Source organism: Phocoena sinus, chromosome 13 (assembly GCF_008692025.1).
Source record: "Phocoena sinus isolate mPhoSin1 chromosome 13, mPhoSin1.pri, whole genome shotgun sequence".
In the NCBI taxonomy this organism is placed as follows: Eukaryota; Metazoa; Chordata; class Mammalia; order Artiodactyla; family Phocoenidae; genus Phocoena; species Phocoena sinus.
The window spans coordinates 53,918,026-53,936,680 of record NC_045775.1 but is presented as its reverse complement, the minus strand read 5'-3'; the positions used below and the strand labels follow the sequence as shown (position 1 = coordinate 53,936,680).

At 40.9% G+C, this 18,655-nt stretch overlaps 2 protein-coding genes across 5 annotated transcripts in view; one reads left to right on the top strand and one right to left on the bottom strand.

Moving 5' to 3' along the window:
- The window catches only part of WDPCP (WD repeat containing planar cell polarity effector), a 518,809-nt gene that overhangs the window by 112,168 nt on the left and 387,986 nt on the right, over window positions 1-18,655 (top strand). The gene's annotated exons all lie outside the window — the stretch shown is intronic.
- On the bottom strand, window positions 6,459-12,857 carry LOC116764021. Its single transcript, XM_032652249.1, is given in 1 exon segment — window positions 6,459-12,857. A coding segment is annotated over 1 exon segment (5,313 nt). The 5' UTR covers window positions 12,463-12,857; the 3' UTR covers window positions 6,459-7,149.

Genomic DNA, 18,655 nt, shown 5'->3' with positions numbered 1-18,655 from the left:
TTGTGCATTTCATATTTATGAATTTTTTCTAAAAACAACTCTAAAAATTATTAAACTCTAGTTAATGATAGTATCTGGGGTGAAACATACTTATGCCTGCAACTTTCATTGAAATGCATTAAAAATATAAGATGGATTAATGATGTATAGAAAGATGAATAGTTAGCCCATAAAAAATCAAAATATGGATAAAGCAAATACAGTAATGTGAGAAAATACCATATAGTAAAATGTTAATTGTAGAATTTTTGTGGTGTTCACTGTACATTACTTTCAACTTTTCTGTATCAGTTATTAGACTGAAATTTCCTTGAGTTCAGAGACTGTGTCTTATACATCTGTAAATGCCTCATGGAACACAACATATCTTCCTCACAATGGGAAGGAGCAGAATGCCTTTAAAATTGCCATTGTGGAGTTGGAAGACTAATCTTGGCTTAATGAACCTAAGCAGTTTCAAACTTTTCTAGCTAAACAGAAATTTTGTAAACGCAAATTATATTGGAAAATGATTGGAAGAACTTGTGAAATACTGAACATATCAGAAATTTCCCAGATGTAATTTGACACTTTAATAAAAATTTATATATTATCAATTTTTTGGTAAATAGCTTATTATTAACTTGTATATCAAATCATTTAGCAAAATTATCAAGCTTAGGCTATAGAGAGAATTAAGAACAGTTTAGATTATAAAATGTATATTTAAAATTATCTTTTGTTCTAATATATATTTATAGTCTAGTATGATTGGTTTGCCTGGGGAATATGGTTGGCTCCATCTAAATGGAACAAATGAGAACTGTAGATGGAGGCCCAGAGAATGGGCATATATTACTCTTATTGGTTTCATAACCTTTTTGCAGGCCTTAGAATTTATGTTGCAAAGTGTTCATTGTAAAGATAGGAAGTTGCAGACGGTCCCCAAAAGTTGGGATTGACTGGGTAAGGATGGCCCTCTACAGCATTGCTTCTAAATCTAAGGCCTTTGCTCCTTTTTAGTTGAACATTTCAGTGCCTTAGTTCCCAAGTCTAGTTTTGTAATACCTACCCATATTTGATCAAGTTTAATTTGAAATAATTGTGGCACATAAAGAATTTAGTTACTTATATGTTCAATTTAATATATAGCCCCTGGAAATGAATCAAGTTTTCATGACTTACAGCTGGGATTTGTCATGTGATGTCTTCCTTGATCTGTCTAGTTCATATAAGAAGTACTCAAAATTAAGGGAGGTGTTATTTTTCTAGGCCCTCATAAATTTAATCATACTGTTTTACATTTAACTGAAAGCATATATATGTATGCATATACATATATGTAGTGAACATTCATAATATTACATACATAATTTAATCCTGAGGTAGAATGAGTAGATATTATCCTCATTTTACAGTTTAGGAAACTCAGTTTCAAAGGTTGTGACTTGTCTGAGGACTTCTTGCCATGTTTAGAAAACTAAGGTCTTACTAATATTAAAAAAAAAAACCCTACATATTCCGTCACCTATTTAAAAATTAACATCTAAAATATATCATGTTTACACAGTTGTAAAGGTTGTAATTTCCAATGTATTATAAATATTGAATTTTTAACCAGAACTGTTATATCATTCTTCAAAAAATATACAGTGTAATCTAAATATTCATTGCCATCATCTATTTAAAAAATAGGTAGCTCTCTCTTTGAAGTCAAAAGTTGAGGTTTCTATACATCCTTAATGTCAAACTCCCAGTACAGTCTCCTGACATGATTTTATCTTACTTTATTATATTTTAATGCTAAAATGTCTTTTCATGATCCCAGTGTCATCATACTTCTTTATCAAAAATATAAATTGAAACTAATTTTTTGTTTTTTTCAATCTGCCACTTATGGCTTTAAGTGTAATAAATTTTATCATTACAATTCTTTTTTTTTTTTTTTTTTTTTGCGGTACGCGGGCCTCTCACTGCTGTGGCCTCTCCCGTTGCCGAGCACAGGCTCCGGACGCGCAGGCTCAGCGGCCATGGCTCACGGGCCCAGCCGCTCCGCGGCATGTGGGATCTTCCCAGACCAGGGCACGAACCCGTGTCCCCTGCATTGGCAGGCAGACTCTCAACCACTGCACCACCAGGGAAGCCCATTACAATTCTTAGTAGCATACAGTTTATCAAAACAAATGTTATAAATTTTAGATAATTATTAAATATTAAAAGTAAAATTTTAATGGAAATGTATCTGTTAATGGATGGGACTTTTTCTGCTCTGATTAGTTTATATATATGTGGATGAGTATTAGAATGAGACTGGATTGAGTTTCAAATTTATTTGTATTTTCCAGAGTTACAGATGTATGTGCTTAGAAACCATATTCACATAAATAAGGTGGGAGTTCTTTGGACTCCTTCCATGTCATTTGCAAAACAAAATCACATGGTAGCCTATTATCAGAACTTGTTTTCAATGATGTGTTAACCGTTAACTCATTCAGGCTGTTATTCAATGGCTGAAAGCAAACAATTGGAAACCACCTGACTTGCAAAAGGATTTACTACCTGTTAGTCTTTTAAAGCTTTATTAAGATTTTGCCTCTCTCATTTAGAGTTACCTTAATTAATTCAATATGTTCTGAAAGTGTTAGGAAAAATTGAAATATTATTTCAGTATCCTCTTCCTAAAACAGTATTTTAAATCAAATGCTTTTATCTTTTCGCCTGCTTTAAATATGTTTTTGTCAACATCTTGAGCTGTCTTATTTGCTGATTGAATTTTCAGTTTTGGATAAAATACTGCCATATAACCTAATTGTGAAACCAGTCAGTCAAATAAGGTTGACTTAGTTTTCAGAAAAAGTATGACTTCATTTTTAAATTAAATTAATGCAGTAACATTCGATTTTGAAGAATATTATTAAAAAAACTTAGAAATAAATTATGGAATGCATTTGAAAGAGAGGTTACAAAACAAAGTCAAATTAAAATGACGCAGTGATAATAAAATATAAATGTTTAAATATGAAAATCATGATAATGCTATTTCTCATTGCTTCATTTATAATAAAGTGATATAAAGTGGGCTTAAAACGATAAGTGATTTATGAAGTAAGGAGTATGATAAAAGGAATGGTATTCCTTCAGTAAACTTCTTACAATTCACAAACTTTTCCTATGTATTTAATGAAGGAAGAAAGTGATTTGCTAAAAGTGAGTTGGCACAGATGTAGAGAACAAACGTATGGACACCAAGCGGGGAAAGTGTGGGGGAGATGGGTGGTGGTGGTGGTGGGATGAATTGGGAGATTGGGATTGACATATATACATCAATATGTATAAAATTGACAACAATAACCTGCTGTATAAAAAAATAAAATAAAATTCAAAAAAAGTGAGTTGGTATGGCAAATAGCAGATAATTTTACATTTGTTAATAGAAAGTAGAAAATAACATTTTCTGAGATCAAGCTTGACCATAATTATTTCATTATGCAGTTTACTGAAAAAAAAATGTGGCTTGCATTAAATTCCTTACTAAACATTGGGCATAGAGTGCCTGGATGGATCTAACGGGATAGCACACAGGATGCTCCCTCTGGCTCTCCCCATTTCCTCCCTCTCTTTCTGAGGAGCAAAACATCATCTCCTTTTCTTATATAGAGTAGGTGTGCATTATTCCCAAAATATGATTTCTTGGAGTCTTACCTTTCACCTTATTTAAAATTTCTGTGATTCTGCTAAATGAATTCTTCTCACTGCTAAGAGAAAAAGGTTTTTCCCTGTTGTTGTTCTTAAAAATCTCATGATTTCTGTTCTTGATTTACAGAGAATTTTAGAAGGAAGAGCTTTCAAAACCAGAATTCTCACTGCAGTCTTATAGCAGGATAGGACATTCCCATACTCCAGGAAGGCTACAAACATGCCCCCATCCCCACTCCCAGATGCACACAATCAAAGTTGCCTGTTTGGTATTTCACAGGCCTTGTTCTCTTTAGAGTGAATTCCCCTTGTTAATCAGATGAAGGAATGCATCGGTACTGATTAGTTTATAAGCTACATTTCACAGGTAATATAATACGTTGGAAGAGAGGATTTTTGGTCAGGTGGGAGTATCAGCACGTTTCCAGTTATACTAATAATAAGATTGTCTGTCTTCTCTGCCTTCTCGGAGAAGCATCTCTGGTTAAAACTAATGTCTAGTGGCATGATTTGTCATTGCAATTTCATTGTCAGTTTGAATCTCCAGGTGGTTTGTGAATTCGTTGTAGACATTCATTTTGTTAAGGCAACAAACAATAGAGCATTGAACTGTTATGCTAGATTTGGAGATGTTCTTAACATTTTTCCACCAGCTCAGCATTTTTAAGGTAATGTTTAATTCAAATTACGGAAAATACTTGAAATACCATTCTAACAACTTCCAACAGAGCTATTAAAGGAGCGTTCAGTTTCAAATCCCTAAAATTGAATGTTGGCTCTTTACACTGCTGGTGTTTTGGAGCTTACAAGATTTTATACTTTTACAGTATGAAATTATTTAATCTCCTGTTAATTTTATCTATAGCGTATATAAAGTTGGTATGCATCTAGTTAAAAATCATTCATTTTGATGTTTTCTTTAATGAAATACAATTAAGCTTTAAGGCTTTTTTATGTAACAGTTTTGTAATCTGATTCCCTTTCATTGAAACTAGCAAAGTAATATTTGGAGAGTAATCTGATGTGCCCTTACTGTTGGTTTAGGTATCTGCTCATTTAGAAATATGTGCTTTACATAGCATCCATGTAATTAATAAACAGCATGTTAGATAATAGTGTGATTAAAAACAGCATCATTTAAGAAGCAAGATTAAGACATGAAATAAATCAGAGACCAAATTATTACAAATATATATATATATTTCTTTACTGTGGTAAGGTACAAATAACATAAAATTTACTATCTTAACCATTTTCAAGTGCACAGTTCAGTGGTATTAAATATCATCATATTGTTGTGCAGTCATTGAAATGCCCACGGTCACGAGACCCCTCCACAAGACCACCAGAGACAAGAGTCAAAGCCAAACGGCAAGGGTCATTTATTGCAGGTTCGAACCTGGACCTCCGCGCACTCGTTGCCGGTGACGCTAAGAGGTCCCGATGGAGTTTAGTACAGCTCTTTTATAGACAGGTACAAACAAGCTCGCGACCTTCAGGGGTGGGGGGTACTGACTGGCTAACTTTTAAACAAAGACATTAGTCACTGATTGGTTAACTTTTAAACAAAGACACTAGTCACCGTCTGATTGGTTGGATGGTTGCAAAAGGGGGTTCAGCAAGCATAGTTACAGAAGCGAGAGCGGCTGGTTAAGTTTCGGTTTCCTGAGGCTTTGTTTTTCAATTAGGAATACTTAAGATGGGGCCATAGTTACGAACAGTACAAACAGGAAGATCGATGCAATCCTAGCAGCACTACGGCCTAATGGCAGGGCATCAATTCAGTCCTATTTCTACCAAAGTAGAACATAGCCCTTCATTCCCCCTTCTTTCATGAACCAGAGGAGCCAATCTTGGGTCCTCAAGGCTCAGTTTCTTCATTTTCTAAGTCCTCGTATGGCTGATATTGTGATCTTAATACCATTAGCTGAACTGTGTTTATTCTTTTTCGGACGAAATCCATGATTTTGTTGAATATACAGGGGCCTATAGTGAGGAGGAGAAGGAGGCATAGTAGAGGGCCCAGGAAGGGGAGGAGGAAGGGAAGCATCCTATGAAATCCTGACCAAAGGGGATTGTCCGCTAATTCTTTCCGACGGCGGGCTAAGTCTTCCTGGAGCTGGTGAATTTTGTTTCTTACAATGCCTGATTTATTTGCATAAAAACAACATTTTTCTTTTAGAGCGAGGCATATCCCGCCCTGTTCAGCTGTCAGCAAGTCTAAGCCCCTCCTATTTTGTAGGACCACCTCGGCCAGCGAATCTAATTGGTCCTGTAAGTCCTGAATGGTTCCAGAGAGGGCTTCTACATCTTCTATTAATTGTCTAGACAGCTGATTATAGGAGTGAAGGGAGACCCCAAGACCTGTACTCCCTGTGGCCACAGCTCCTGTAATTCCTAGTCCTACCAGGAGGGGTATGGCTGTAATGGCTCGTTTGGTTCTTCCTGCCCAAAGGTCAAAGCTGGGAATGGGCAATGGAGTGTCTCCCGAGATCAGGTCTACATTAGGGAGGAGGGTGGCTAGGTTGCAGACCCCTGTCCAGTTCTGGGGTAAATAGGTGTATGCTAGGTTATTTCCACAGACAAAGACAGTGGTGTTAGGACTACAGAGGGAGGAGTTTACGGGGATATACTGACTACATCCAGTAGATGAAAGGATTCCCAAGTCAATACTGGCGTTAGAGAGGGAATCGTTCTTGACAAAGCATGAGGTATTAAAGGTAGTTGAAAACTTTGAAAATTGTATGGGAAACGGCTCCGGGAGTAAAGTTGGATTACATTGTTTGCTGATGTTTAAATTGGCGAAAATGGGGATGGCTATAGGGCGGGGCGGTCCTTGAGGAAGGCAGAGCCAGCAATCTTGTGCTAAGTTGGGGTTGGTGGTATTTAAAAGCGCAAAAGTAGCTTCTAGTATAGTCGTGGTTTGGGGGTCCAGTTCAGAGGGATTGACCTTAGGGCGAATTAGGGGGTGGTAGCTGAGCTGCGGGTACAGATCCTGATAGGCCTTTTCTATTTGTCTTCGGGTTTCTATCTGGCGCACTTCGTCTTGGGGCCCTCCACCGTCTGACATATGTATGGGGGCCCTGGTATTCCAGCACACCGGGGTCCCGGGAGTGCCAATGCATCCAGCCTGAAGGTATTTATTATTATCACTAATGGTGGGACTTTTATTATTTTGTAGTGTGGCTGTGAAATAAGTCTTGTTATTGGTCCCTGTACATTGCTGGTAAGAGGAGTAGCACGTGCTATGCATTGATTCCTGAAAAGTAGAACAGGGACAAATAGCTCGGGGGGGGAGTGGTTTAGGCTTATGGTGGCATTGCCAGCTGGTTTTGACCCCGGTGCCTCCATATACCTGAACAAGGTATGCAGTTATTCCCCCGCAATCCTGCATATGAGTATACCTTCGGGGAACAACAGGAGTCTCGCTAGTACCTCCCCTGCACTCGCACCGTGCACCATATAGTTGTTGCATTAAAGCATTCTTATTGGGGGGGGGGGTTGAATCCTCCCCTCGTGGCCCGAGGGTTGAGGGTTAGGACTGTCATTAGAGCTATCAGCAGTACCTTGGTCCTCATGGGGGAGGGTATGGCGTAAGGTCAGTTTGAGGGGATTGTCCTTACTCCGATCAACCGTCCAGGTGACGTCAGCTTTAGTGGACTTGATGAGGTCAGAAAGTGGGTCCACCGGCTTGACGTGGGTGTAATGGATCCAGGCAGCTATGCTGTCCACCTTGATGGCCGTCGGCGTTGTCAGGATGATCTGGTAAGGTCCTTTCCACCTGGGTTCTAGGGTCTCTTGTCGATGGCGTTTGACAAGGACCCAGTCACCTGGTCGGAGCTGGTGTGGAGTAGGCGGGGGTCCTGTTGTATATAGCTCTTTTAGTTTGGGCCAGATTGTCTCATGTATCCACTGTAAGGCTTGGAGGGAAGACAGGAGATTATTTTCTGGGTCCGATTGGATAAGGTTAGTCTTTAGGTTAGGGATAATAGGAGGAGGCCTACCATGTATTATTTCGTAGGGGGTAAATCCTAGCTTATAGGGGGAATTTCGCACCCTAAACAGAGCGTAGGGGAGTAGGACTACCCAGTTAGCGCCAGTCTCCATGGTTAATTTAGTCAAGGTCTCTTTTAGAGTTCTATTCATTCTTTCTACCTGTCCTGAACTCTGGGGGCGGTATGCACAATGTAATTTCCAATCAGCCCCAAGTATGGAAGCCAGATCCTGACTTACCTTAGAAACGAAGGCCGGCCCGTTGTCTGACCCTATCATAACTGGAAAGCCATACCTGGGCAGGATTTCTTCTAGTAGCTTTTTAGCTACTATTTGTGCTGTCTCATTCTTGGTCGGGAATGCCTCAGTCCAACCTGAAAAGGTATCTATAAACACCAGTAAATATCTATATCCATATTTGCCAGGCTTTACCTCCGTGAAGTCCATTTCCCAGTAGGCTCCGGGCTGGTTCCCTCTTTCCCGGATGCCAGCGGTTGGTGGGTGGGTGTTAGCATTATGGAGTTGGCAGACTGCACAGCCAGCAACCAGTCGTTCAGTTTTTTCGGAGACATTTTTAATTTTAAGTCCAGTCTGTCTGATGAGATCCTGTAGCCGTCGGGCGCCCAAGTGGGTGCTACGATGGATCCGTTCAAGGACCAAGGTTCCTAGTTTTTCTGGAAGGAGGATATTGTTCTTAGCGTCCCGCCACCATCCGTCTTTAATCTGGGTTAGAGGGAGTTTGTTTATCCATCTAATGTCATCTTCCGAGTAGTTGGGTTGGGGCGGTAATTCCCGGGGCCCTGGATCCGGCAGTTGTAGGGGAAGTAATGGTATTGGAGTGTATGCCGCCTTTCGAGCCGTCTGGTCTGCCAAATTGTTGCCCCGGGCGACTGGATTTGTGGGTTTTTGATGCCCCGGGCAATGTACAATGGCTAACTTTTTGGGTTCCCATATGGCCGCTAGCAAGGCCAGGATTTCCTCTTTGTTCTTGATGTCTTTGCCCTCTGCTGTGAGTAGTCCCCGCTCTCGGTATATTGCCCCATGTATGTGTGCGGTAGCGAAAGCATACCGGCTATCTGTATATATGGTGGCTTTTTGGTCTTTGCTCATCTTAAGAGCTTGGGTCAGGGCAATTAATTCAGCTTTTTGGGCTGAGGTCCCTGGGGGGAGAGTCTTTGCCCATATCACCTCAGTTTCCGATGTTACCGCTGCCCCCGCATACCTCTGACCTTGCTGGACAAAACTACTGCCGTCAGTGAACCATATGACTTGTGCATCTAATAGGGGCTGGTCACATAGGTCTTCCCGAACCCCATGGATCTGAGCCAGTACCTCTGCACAATCATGGAGTGGGGAGTCTAAGTCTGGGTCAGGTAATAGAGAGGCAGGGTTTAAAGCCCGTGTTGGAGTGTAGCTGATTTTGAGAGGATTTAACAGTAGACCCTGGTAGTGGACCAACCGAGCATTGCTCATCCATCGGTCGGGAGGCTGTTTGAGAACCCCGTCGATGGCGTGGGGGGTGGTGACATGTAATTCCTGTCCCATAGTTAGTTTGTTGGCATCCTTTACCATTAGGGCTGTGGCGGCGATCACCTGGAGGCAAGGAGGCCAGCCTGCAGCCACGGGGTCCAATTTCTTCGATAGGTAAGCGATAGGCCTGGTCCAAGGACCGAGGGGTTGGGTCAACACGGCCTTAGCTATGCCTTTGTTTTCATCCACAAAGAGGTGGAAGGGTTTGGAGACATCAGGGAGACCCAGGGCGGGTGCGGATAGCAAGGCAGTTTTGATCTGCTGAAACGATTGCTCAGCCTCCTCTGTCCATTCAAAGGGCGTCTGTTCTTTGGTGGCTAAGTATAGTGGTTTGGCCATTTCAGCAAATTTGGGTATCCATAAACGGCAGAACCCAGCTGACCCCAAAAATTCCCTCACCTGTCGAGGCGTGGTGGGTCTGGGGATGCGGAGGACAGTCTCTTTCCGTGCATCTGTGAGCCATCGTTGCCCCCCTTTCAGTAGGTATCCCAGGTAAGTTACCTCAGGCCTGCAGATCTGCGCCTTTTTGGCAGAGGCCCGGTATCCCAGGGTGCCGAGAGTCTGTAGGAGGTTTCTGGTTCCCTGCAGGCAGGCTTCAGTGGTCCCAGCAGCTATTAAGAGATCATCAACATACTGCAGGAGGGTTATATTGGGGTTTTGTCTCCGGTACTCACTGAGATCCTCGTGTAGGGCCTCATCAAACAAGGTAGGTGAGTTCTTGAATCCTTGGGGAAGTCTGGTCCAGGTGAGTTGTCCGTTTATGCCTCTCTCGGGATCCGACCGTTCGAAGGCAAAGAGTTCTTGACTTTTGGGTGCTAAGGGTAAACTAAAAAAGGCATCTTTGAGGTCCAGCACAGTATACCATTGTTTTTCTGGACTAAGGGCGCTCAAAAGAGTATATGGATTGGGTACGGTAGGATGGATGTCTATGACTCGTCTGTTAACTTCCCTCAGGTCCTGTACTGGGCGGTAGTCTTTACTGTTAGGTTTGCGGACTGGCAGCAGGGGTGTGTTCCAGGCCGACTGGCAGGGACGCAGTATACCTAGGTCAAGAAGCCGGCGAATATGTGGAGTGATACCAGTTTGGGCCTCTATGGGCATGGGATATTGTCGGACACGTGCAGGATCTGCCCCTGGTTTGATTTCTATGAATAGGGATGGGCGATGTTTGGCTAGTCCCATCCCACCTGTTTCTGCCCATGCTTCGGGGAACTGCTGAAGCCATGACTTTATATCTTGATTTTGGGAGGGTGGTTCCTGGTGAAGTCGGTACTCATCTTCCAAGTTCAGGGTGAGCACAGATATGGGTTGGTTGTGAGGGTCTGTTATGATCGGCCCCTCTGACCGAAAATGAATTTGCGCTCCCATTTTAGTAAGTAAGTCTCTCCCCAGTAAGGGGCAAGGGCTATTGGGAATGACCAGAAAGGAGTGGGTTACTTTTCCCGTGCCCAAGTCTACAGTTCTCTGAGTGGTCCAGGGGTAACGTTTAACTCCCGTAGCTCCCTGGACCCAGGAGGTTTTGTCAGAAATTTTCCCGTGGGGCTTAACCAAGACCGAATGCTGTGCCCCTGTATCCACCAGGAATTGGACTGGTTTCCCCTCCACTTGTAGGGTTACCCTGGGTTCGGGGAGGGGGTCCGAACCCCGTCCCCCCTACTCTGCATCATGTGTAAACAGGACTGGGGTGGTGGCCTTCGGTTGCCATTGCCCCTGGTTGGGGCGCGGCTGCCTTTTTTTGGGGCATTCCCAAGCCCAATGGCCTTTTTCCTTGCAATAGGCACATTGATCTCTGTCCAATGGTCGCCTGGGAGGTCGAGTGGCTGGGGGGCCCCCTTGATCTTTCTGAACAATGGCGGCCAGGACCTTAGTCATTTTCTCAGTGGCTTTAAGTTGTCTATCCTCTGGGGCGTCTCGGTTATTAAAGACGCGCTGAGCAATACGGAGTAGGTCCTGTATCTGTTTGCCCTCCAGATCTTCTAACTTCTGGAGTTTCTTTTTAATATCAGGGGCTGCCTGGTTAACGAAGGACATTACAACGGCAGCCTGATTTTCGGGGGCCTCTGGATCCATAGGGGTATATTGCCTAAAGGCTTCCATTAATCTTTCTAAATAAGAGGAGGGACTTTCTGTTTTACCTTGTACAATTGAATATACCTTGGCCAAATTAGTGGGCTTGCGCGCGGCAGCCCGGAGACCCGCCATTAGAGTCTGGCGATAAATGAGCAGTCGTCTCCTACCTTCTCCGGTGTTGTAGTTCCAATCATCCTGCGGGGGGCGAGTTAAGGGAAAGGCTGCATTAATAAGATCAGGGTTAGCGGTGGGTTGACCATCATCTCCAGGAACCAGTTTTCTTGCCTCCAGCTGGATTCGTTCTCGTTCCTCGGTAGTGAACAGGATCCGGAGAAGCTGTTGGCAGTCATCCCAGGTGGGCTGATGGGTAAACATAACACTATCTAGAAGAGCTATCAAGTCTTTAGGATTATCAGAAAAACGAGCATTCTGGGTTTTCCAATTATATAAGTCACTGGTAGAGAATGGCCAATATTGGAGTCGGGGGTTCCCTGTCTCATCGGGAGGGCCTATTTCTCGCAGGGGTAGGGCTGTGGTGGAATCTGGATGGCGGAACCCTGGGTCGCGCTGAGTGCGTCCACGGGTGCGTCCAGCCGGCCCAGGGGAGTTATTTTCATTGGGCAGGAGGACCGGCAGTGCCTCTGCCTCTCGCTCCTCCGGTTCTGACCTGGGTGGCCTCTCGGGAGGGGCCACAGGAGGTTCTTCCAAGGGGAGAGGAGCAGGGTCAGGAGCAGGAAGGGGGACCGGTTGTGGGGCCAAAGGAGGATGTTGATATGGAGGTGGTTCTATGAGAAGGAGGTCTTGGCTGTCAGAAAGTATGGGTGCGGTTGAAGTCTGAGGCTTGGGAGGTTTGGTTGGTCGGGCCGTAAGGATCTTATATGTCCCTGATGACAAAAAGGGGGCCATCCAGGGAGGTGGGTTTTCTACCAGGTCCTGCCATACCAAGATGTAGGGGATTTGGTCCGGATGGCCTTCTTTCCCTGGTAAGAAAACTCTAGATTTAATTTTTAGGACTATAGGAAGACAAAAGGTACCCTCGGTGGGCCAACCAACCCCGAAAGTTGGCCATTCAGAGCGGCAGAAGGTAATAAGTTTTCTTTTCCGGATGTCCAGACTGAGATCGTGTCCTCGGGATTTCACATCCCCAAAATTAGTGAGAAGGAGGGAGAGAGGGGTACTCTGTGTTTGGCCCATGTTTAGGTCCTGGAAGAGGTTGGTTAGAAAAGGTTATTCTGAAAACGAAAGTGATTAAGAGCAGTCCCAATAGCGGAGCCTGTAAAAGGAGGAAGGGAGGTTATCGCGTGCGCGCTTCAGATGGGCTATCAACCCCCAGATGGGTTGCGGTGGACGTCTCCAACCACGCCCGACTAGGTGTCCTATAGCGCGTCCGCCAGGACTGTCCTAGTCCCCAAAACAGAAGGTACCTTGAGCCAGCTTACTTACCGATCGGTTGTCAGCGATGACCCGTTGACCTGATGTCTGGTGGGCTTGGGGGCATCCCGGACGAGCCCCCAAATGAAATGCCCACGGTCACGAGACCCCTCCACAAGACCACCAGAGACAAGAGTCAAAGCCAAACGGCAAGGGTCATTTATTGCAGGTTCGAACCTGGACCTCCGCGCACTCGTTGCCGGTGACGCTAAGAGGTCCCGATGGAGTTTAGTACAGCTCTTTTTTTTTTTTTTTTTTTTTTTTATTTTTCTTCTTTATTTCTGGAACTCTAATTATATTAATGGACCATGTTTATCTGTCCTACATATCTTTTACCTCTCATTCATGCTGTACATCTTCTTTTCTCTCTGCTACAGACTAAATAATTTCTTAATGTCTCTTTTAGTTCATTAATAATCTCTACTGATTTATTTAATCTGCTGGTTAATCTTCACTTTAAATTTAATTTATTATATTTTTCACTCTTAATTCTCTTTTTTAATTGAATATCAGATATTTCTCATGTTTTTGATAACTTCTTGCACATTGCTATTTTTTTACCCCATTTTTTAAACAATTAGAATATAATTATTTTATATTCTAAATCTTATATTTCCAGTATCTGAAGTCCTTGTATGTCTTTATTGTGTTGTTTGTGCTGGACCTCAGACATAATGGCTTCTTTCTTGAAATATCCAGTATTTTTTAATCTGAGTTAATATTTGACAGGATTTATTCTGTTGAAATCCTGAGTATATTTTCTTGGGTCTTTTTTCCTCCTGAGAGTATTTATATGTCATCAGGAGAACTACTAACTTGGGACCAATTTAAGATAATTTCTTGGCTTGATACTCTCCATTGACATGGGTTGTAAAAATTTGAAATCGAGAGTCACCTGAGAGAGCTTTATGTTTGTAAGTTATCAGATAAGCCTATCATTTTGATGATGATCATTATTTTTATCATGTCTTTCTCTTTTTTGAGATGGAGACAGACAGGTATCCTTCTATGTTCCTTTTGTTGTTTAGGAAATTTTGGTACAATATTGTAAATCAACTATAGTTCAATAAAACAAAAGAAAAATGTTGGTAACCTACCATTTCACTAAAACATAGTATTACTGCAGTCGTGTCCCTTTATCTCTAATTCAGTGGGCCTAAGGATAATGTCTAATTTCCTACATGCTATGTCATTTATTTTTTAAATTTTTATCGAAATATAGTTGATTTACAATGTTGTATACTATATCATCTATTTTTAAGATCTACATACTTGATATATGCATTGCTTTTTAGGAACATCCCCTAGCTTTTGATTACTTAATGCTCACTGCTTTGGTTTTAGCAAGCTATTCCTATTTTGGTAACCCTGTTAATTTTTCTTACTTCATCACAAGCTCAGTCACTCATTTAAATATAAGCTTGTTAAAATTTACCCAGGATCAAGTTATATCAAAGAAAGAAGTGTTTTGGTTGTTTGTTTGTAGAATATCCAGTCTATCAGAAAGCTGGAGGCAGAGGTCTCTAATATAAATGTGGCTGTTTCTCAGATTCTTTGATTTTAAATGATTTAGGAGAAGACAGTCTGAGACCTGAAGCCAAAATTAGGGATGATCAGGATATAAAACAGAATATTTTCCAAAGCTGGCACTATCTGCAACTTCAACATGTTTTATTCTACTTTTTGATTTCATATCTTCAGTCAGAATTAAGAGGCATGTGATTTGCTAAATTGTTATTCTAATATGATTTCAAAGGTCACTAGAATAAGTTAATTTTGGCTTTTTAAATGTTATGTCTTCTGAGACTTAGTAATTAGAAACTGCTTCCAATCTCTATTTATTTATTTATTTGCACTCTCCCATTGCATTTATAAAATTGCATAGAGAAAATGAAATTACATGATAAACACATATATACTATCAAACACTGTTTTTGATTAACGGTATAGATACTCTATAAAATAGTCTGCAAATCTGTAATAAGAAAGGACAATAATTCTGCAACGATTTTAAATCTTATTTGCAGACTATTTTGTAGAGTATCTATACCGTTAATCAAAAACAGTGTTTGATAGTATATATGTGTTTATCCTAAGAAGGAACTATATTCATAACTCTATAAAAATCAACTTTTCTGCTTGCAATCTTTAAATGATTAATAGTCATCAAAATATTGTTTAATTGTGTTACCAAAATCTTGGCCTCTCTGTACACCGGTGCCAAATCAAATCTCAGAAACAGAGTTTTGGGTGAAGTAGAAAAGGATAGCTTTATTACTTTGCCAGGCAAAGGGGAACACATAGGGCTCCTGCTTTGAGAAACTATGTGTCCCCTAGTACAGCTCTTTTATAGACAGGTACAAACAAGCTCGCGACCTTCAGGGGTGGGGGGTACTGACTGGCTAACTTTTAAACAAAGACATTAGTCACTGATTGGTTAACTTTTTTTTAAAAATATTTATTTATTTATTTATTTTTGTGGTACGCGGGCCTCTCACTGTTGTGGCCTCTCCCGTTGCGGAGCACAGGCTCCGGACGCGCAGGCTCCGGACGCGCAGGCTCAGCGGCCATGGCTCACGGGCCCAGCCGCTCCGCGGCATGTGGGATCTTCCCGGTCTGGGGCACGAACCCGTGTCCTCTGCATCAGCAGGCAGACTCTCAACCACTGCGCCATGATTGGTTAACTTTTAAACAAAGACACTAGTCACCGTCTGATTGGTTGGATGGTTGCAAAAGGGGGTTCAGCAAGCATAGTTACAGAAGCGAGAGCGGCTGGTTAAGTTTCGGTTTCCTGAGGCTTTGTTTTTCAATTAGGAATACTTAAGATGGGGCCATAGTTACGAACAGTACAAACAGGAAGATCGATGCAATCCTAGCAGCACTACGGCCTAATGGCAGGGCATCAATTCAGTCCTATTTCTACCAAAGTAGAACATAGCCCTTCATCATCACCATCATCCCCATAACAATTTTCATCTTGTAAAACTGAAACTCGATACCTATTAAATAACTCAACATTCTCCCTTCCCCCCAGTCCCTGGCAACCACCATTACAATTTCTTCTTTATGGTTTTGACTAAATACTCATGTAAGTGGAATCATACAGTGTTTGTCTTTTTGAGACTGGTTTATTTCATTCAGCATAATATCCTCAAGTTTCAACCATGTTGTAACATATTGCAGAATTAACGTTTTTAAGACAGAATAATATTCCATTGTATGTATATGCCATGTGCCACATTTTGCTTATCCATTCATCAGTATATGGACAGTTGGGTTACTTCCCAGTTTCAGCTGTTGCAAATAATGCTGCTATGAACATGGGTGTACAGATATCCCTTTGAGACCCAGCTTTCAAGTCTTTTAGGTATATACCCAGAAGTGGAGTGCCTGGATCATATGGTAACTCTATTTTTAATTTTTTGAGGAACTGCCATATTGCTTTCCGTTAACAGCTGCACCATTTTTACGTTCCCACCAACATTGCACATGGTTCCGATTTTTTAATATCCTTGCCAACACTTGTTATTTTCTGTTATTATTTATTTATTTTGTAGTAGCCATTCTAATGGGTATGTAGTGGTATCTCCTTGAAGTTTTGATTAGCATTGCCTGAATGATTAGTGATTTGGACATCTTTTCATGTGCTTGTTGGCCACATATATCTTCTTTAGAGAAATATCTACTAAAGTCCTTTGCCCATTTTTGAATCCGGTGGTTTGGTTTTTTGATGTTGAGTTCTAGAAGTTCTCTATATATTCTGTATCTTAATCCCTTACCGGATATATGATTTGAGAATATTTTCTCCAATGGTGTGAGTTGCGTTTTTATTCAGTGGATCTGTGGATAATGAGCTTTTTTGTTTTTTTAAGGAGTAGTATTTTAAATAACTGTTTCAGATAATTGTGTTTCAGATAATATTAATCTTTGATACTAAATCAAAGCTACACTAGTGGTAGTTTCTCAAAGGTTATTTGCAAAATGTAACCTGAAACAATATCATTGAATATTTCCTATTCTGTTACATTAAAATCTATAGGCCTATCCTGCACATTGAGTGGATCTTGTATTAATGCATGACTTTTTAAGTAATGCATTGTTTTACTAAGGGTAGTGTCCTTTGATGCACAAGATTTTAAAACTTCATGAATTTCAATTTGTCTATTTTTTCTTTTGTTACCTGTGCCATTAGTGTCATATCCAAGAAATCATTGCCAAATCCAATGTCATGAAGCTTTTGTCCTACGTTTTTTCTAAGAGTTTTATTGTTTGGGGTCTTAGATTTAGGTCCTTGATCCATTTGGAGTTTTTAATATATGGTTTTATGTAAGGGTCCAATTTCATTCTTCTGCACGTGGATATCACGTTTTCCCAGCACCGCTTGTTGAAAAGACTGTCCTTTTTCCCACTGAATGGTCTTGGCACACTTGTCAAAAATTTGACCATATATGTAAGGGTTTACTTCTGGGATTTGGGTTCTATTCCATTGGTCTATTTAGCTGTTTTTATGCCAGTATTGCACTGTTGGAATTACTCGACTTTTGTAATAAGTTTTGATATTAAGAAATATGAGCCCTCCAGTTTTGTTCTTTTCTCTTTTTTTCAATTATTTTGGCTATTTGGGGTCCCTAAAGATGCCATTTAAATTTTTTTCAAACTTTTTATTTTATTATTTTTTATTAGTTTTATTTATTTATTTATCTATCCATTTATTGGCTGCATTGGGCCTTCATTGCTGTGTGCGGGCTTTCTCTAGTTGTGACGAGCGGGGGCTACTCTTTGTTGCAGTGCGCGGGCTTCTCATTGCGGTAGCTTCTCTTGTTGCAAGCATGGGCTCTAGAGCGCAGGCTCAGTAGTTGTGGTGCCTGGGCTTAATTGCTCCGCGGCCTGTGGGATCTTCCTGGACCAGGGATCAAACCCATGCCCCCTGCACTGGCAGATGGATTTTTAACCATTGCGCCACCAGGAAGTCTCTCCATTTAAATTTTAAGATGAGTTTTTCTATTTCTGCAATATATGTTGTTGGGATTTTGATAGGGATTGTGTTGAATCTGTAGATTGCTTTGGGTAGTATTGACATTTTAACTATATTAAATCTTCCAATCCATGACCATGAGATGTGTTTCCATTTATCTGTCTTCTTTCATGTCTTTCAGCATTGTTTTTTCATTGAACATGTCTTTCACTTTCTTGGTTAATTCCTAAGTATTTTATTCTTTTTGATGCTATTGTAAATGGAATTGATCTTGTAATTTCCTTTTCAGATTCTTCAATTTTGATGGATACAAGTGCAACTAATTTTTGTCTGTTGACTTCGTATCCTGCTACTTTGCTGAATTCATTTATTAGTTCTGACAGTTTTCTTTTGTGGAGTCTTTAGGGTTTTCTCCATATACGATCATATTTGCAAACAGATCATCTTATTTCTTCCTTTCTAATTTGGATGCCTTTTATTTCTTTTTCATACTTAATTGCCCTGGCTAGAACAACTTCTGCCTGCCTGCTCAGGTCTGCCTTTGAATCCACCTAGTGAATTTTTCCTTGCTGTTATTGTACTTTTCAGCATCATAACTTCTTTTTGGTTTATTTCAGGTTGTCTGTCTCTTTATTGATATTTCCATTTTGTTCACACATTGTTTTCTTGTCTTTGTCTACATTTTTGTTCTTTGAACATGTTTAAGACAGTTGTTTTAAAGTCGTCTAGTATATCTACCATTACATCTTTCAAGGATGGTTTCTCTTGATTTATCTTTTTTTGCTTTGAATGGGCCATACTTTTTCTTTGTATGCCTTGTGACTTTTTGTTGAACACTGGACATTTGAATCTAATATTGTAACTCTGGAAATCAGATTGTCTGCATTCCGCAGGGTTTGCTATTTTTTGCTGTAGTTTTTGTATTTTGATTGTTGTAGGCTGTCTGTGCTGAAGATCAGACTGAGGTATAAACTTAATGTC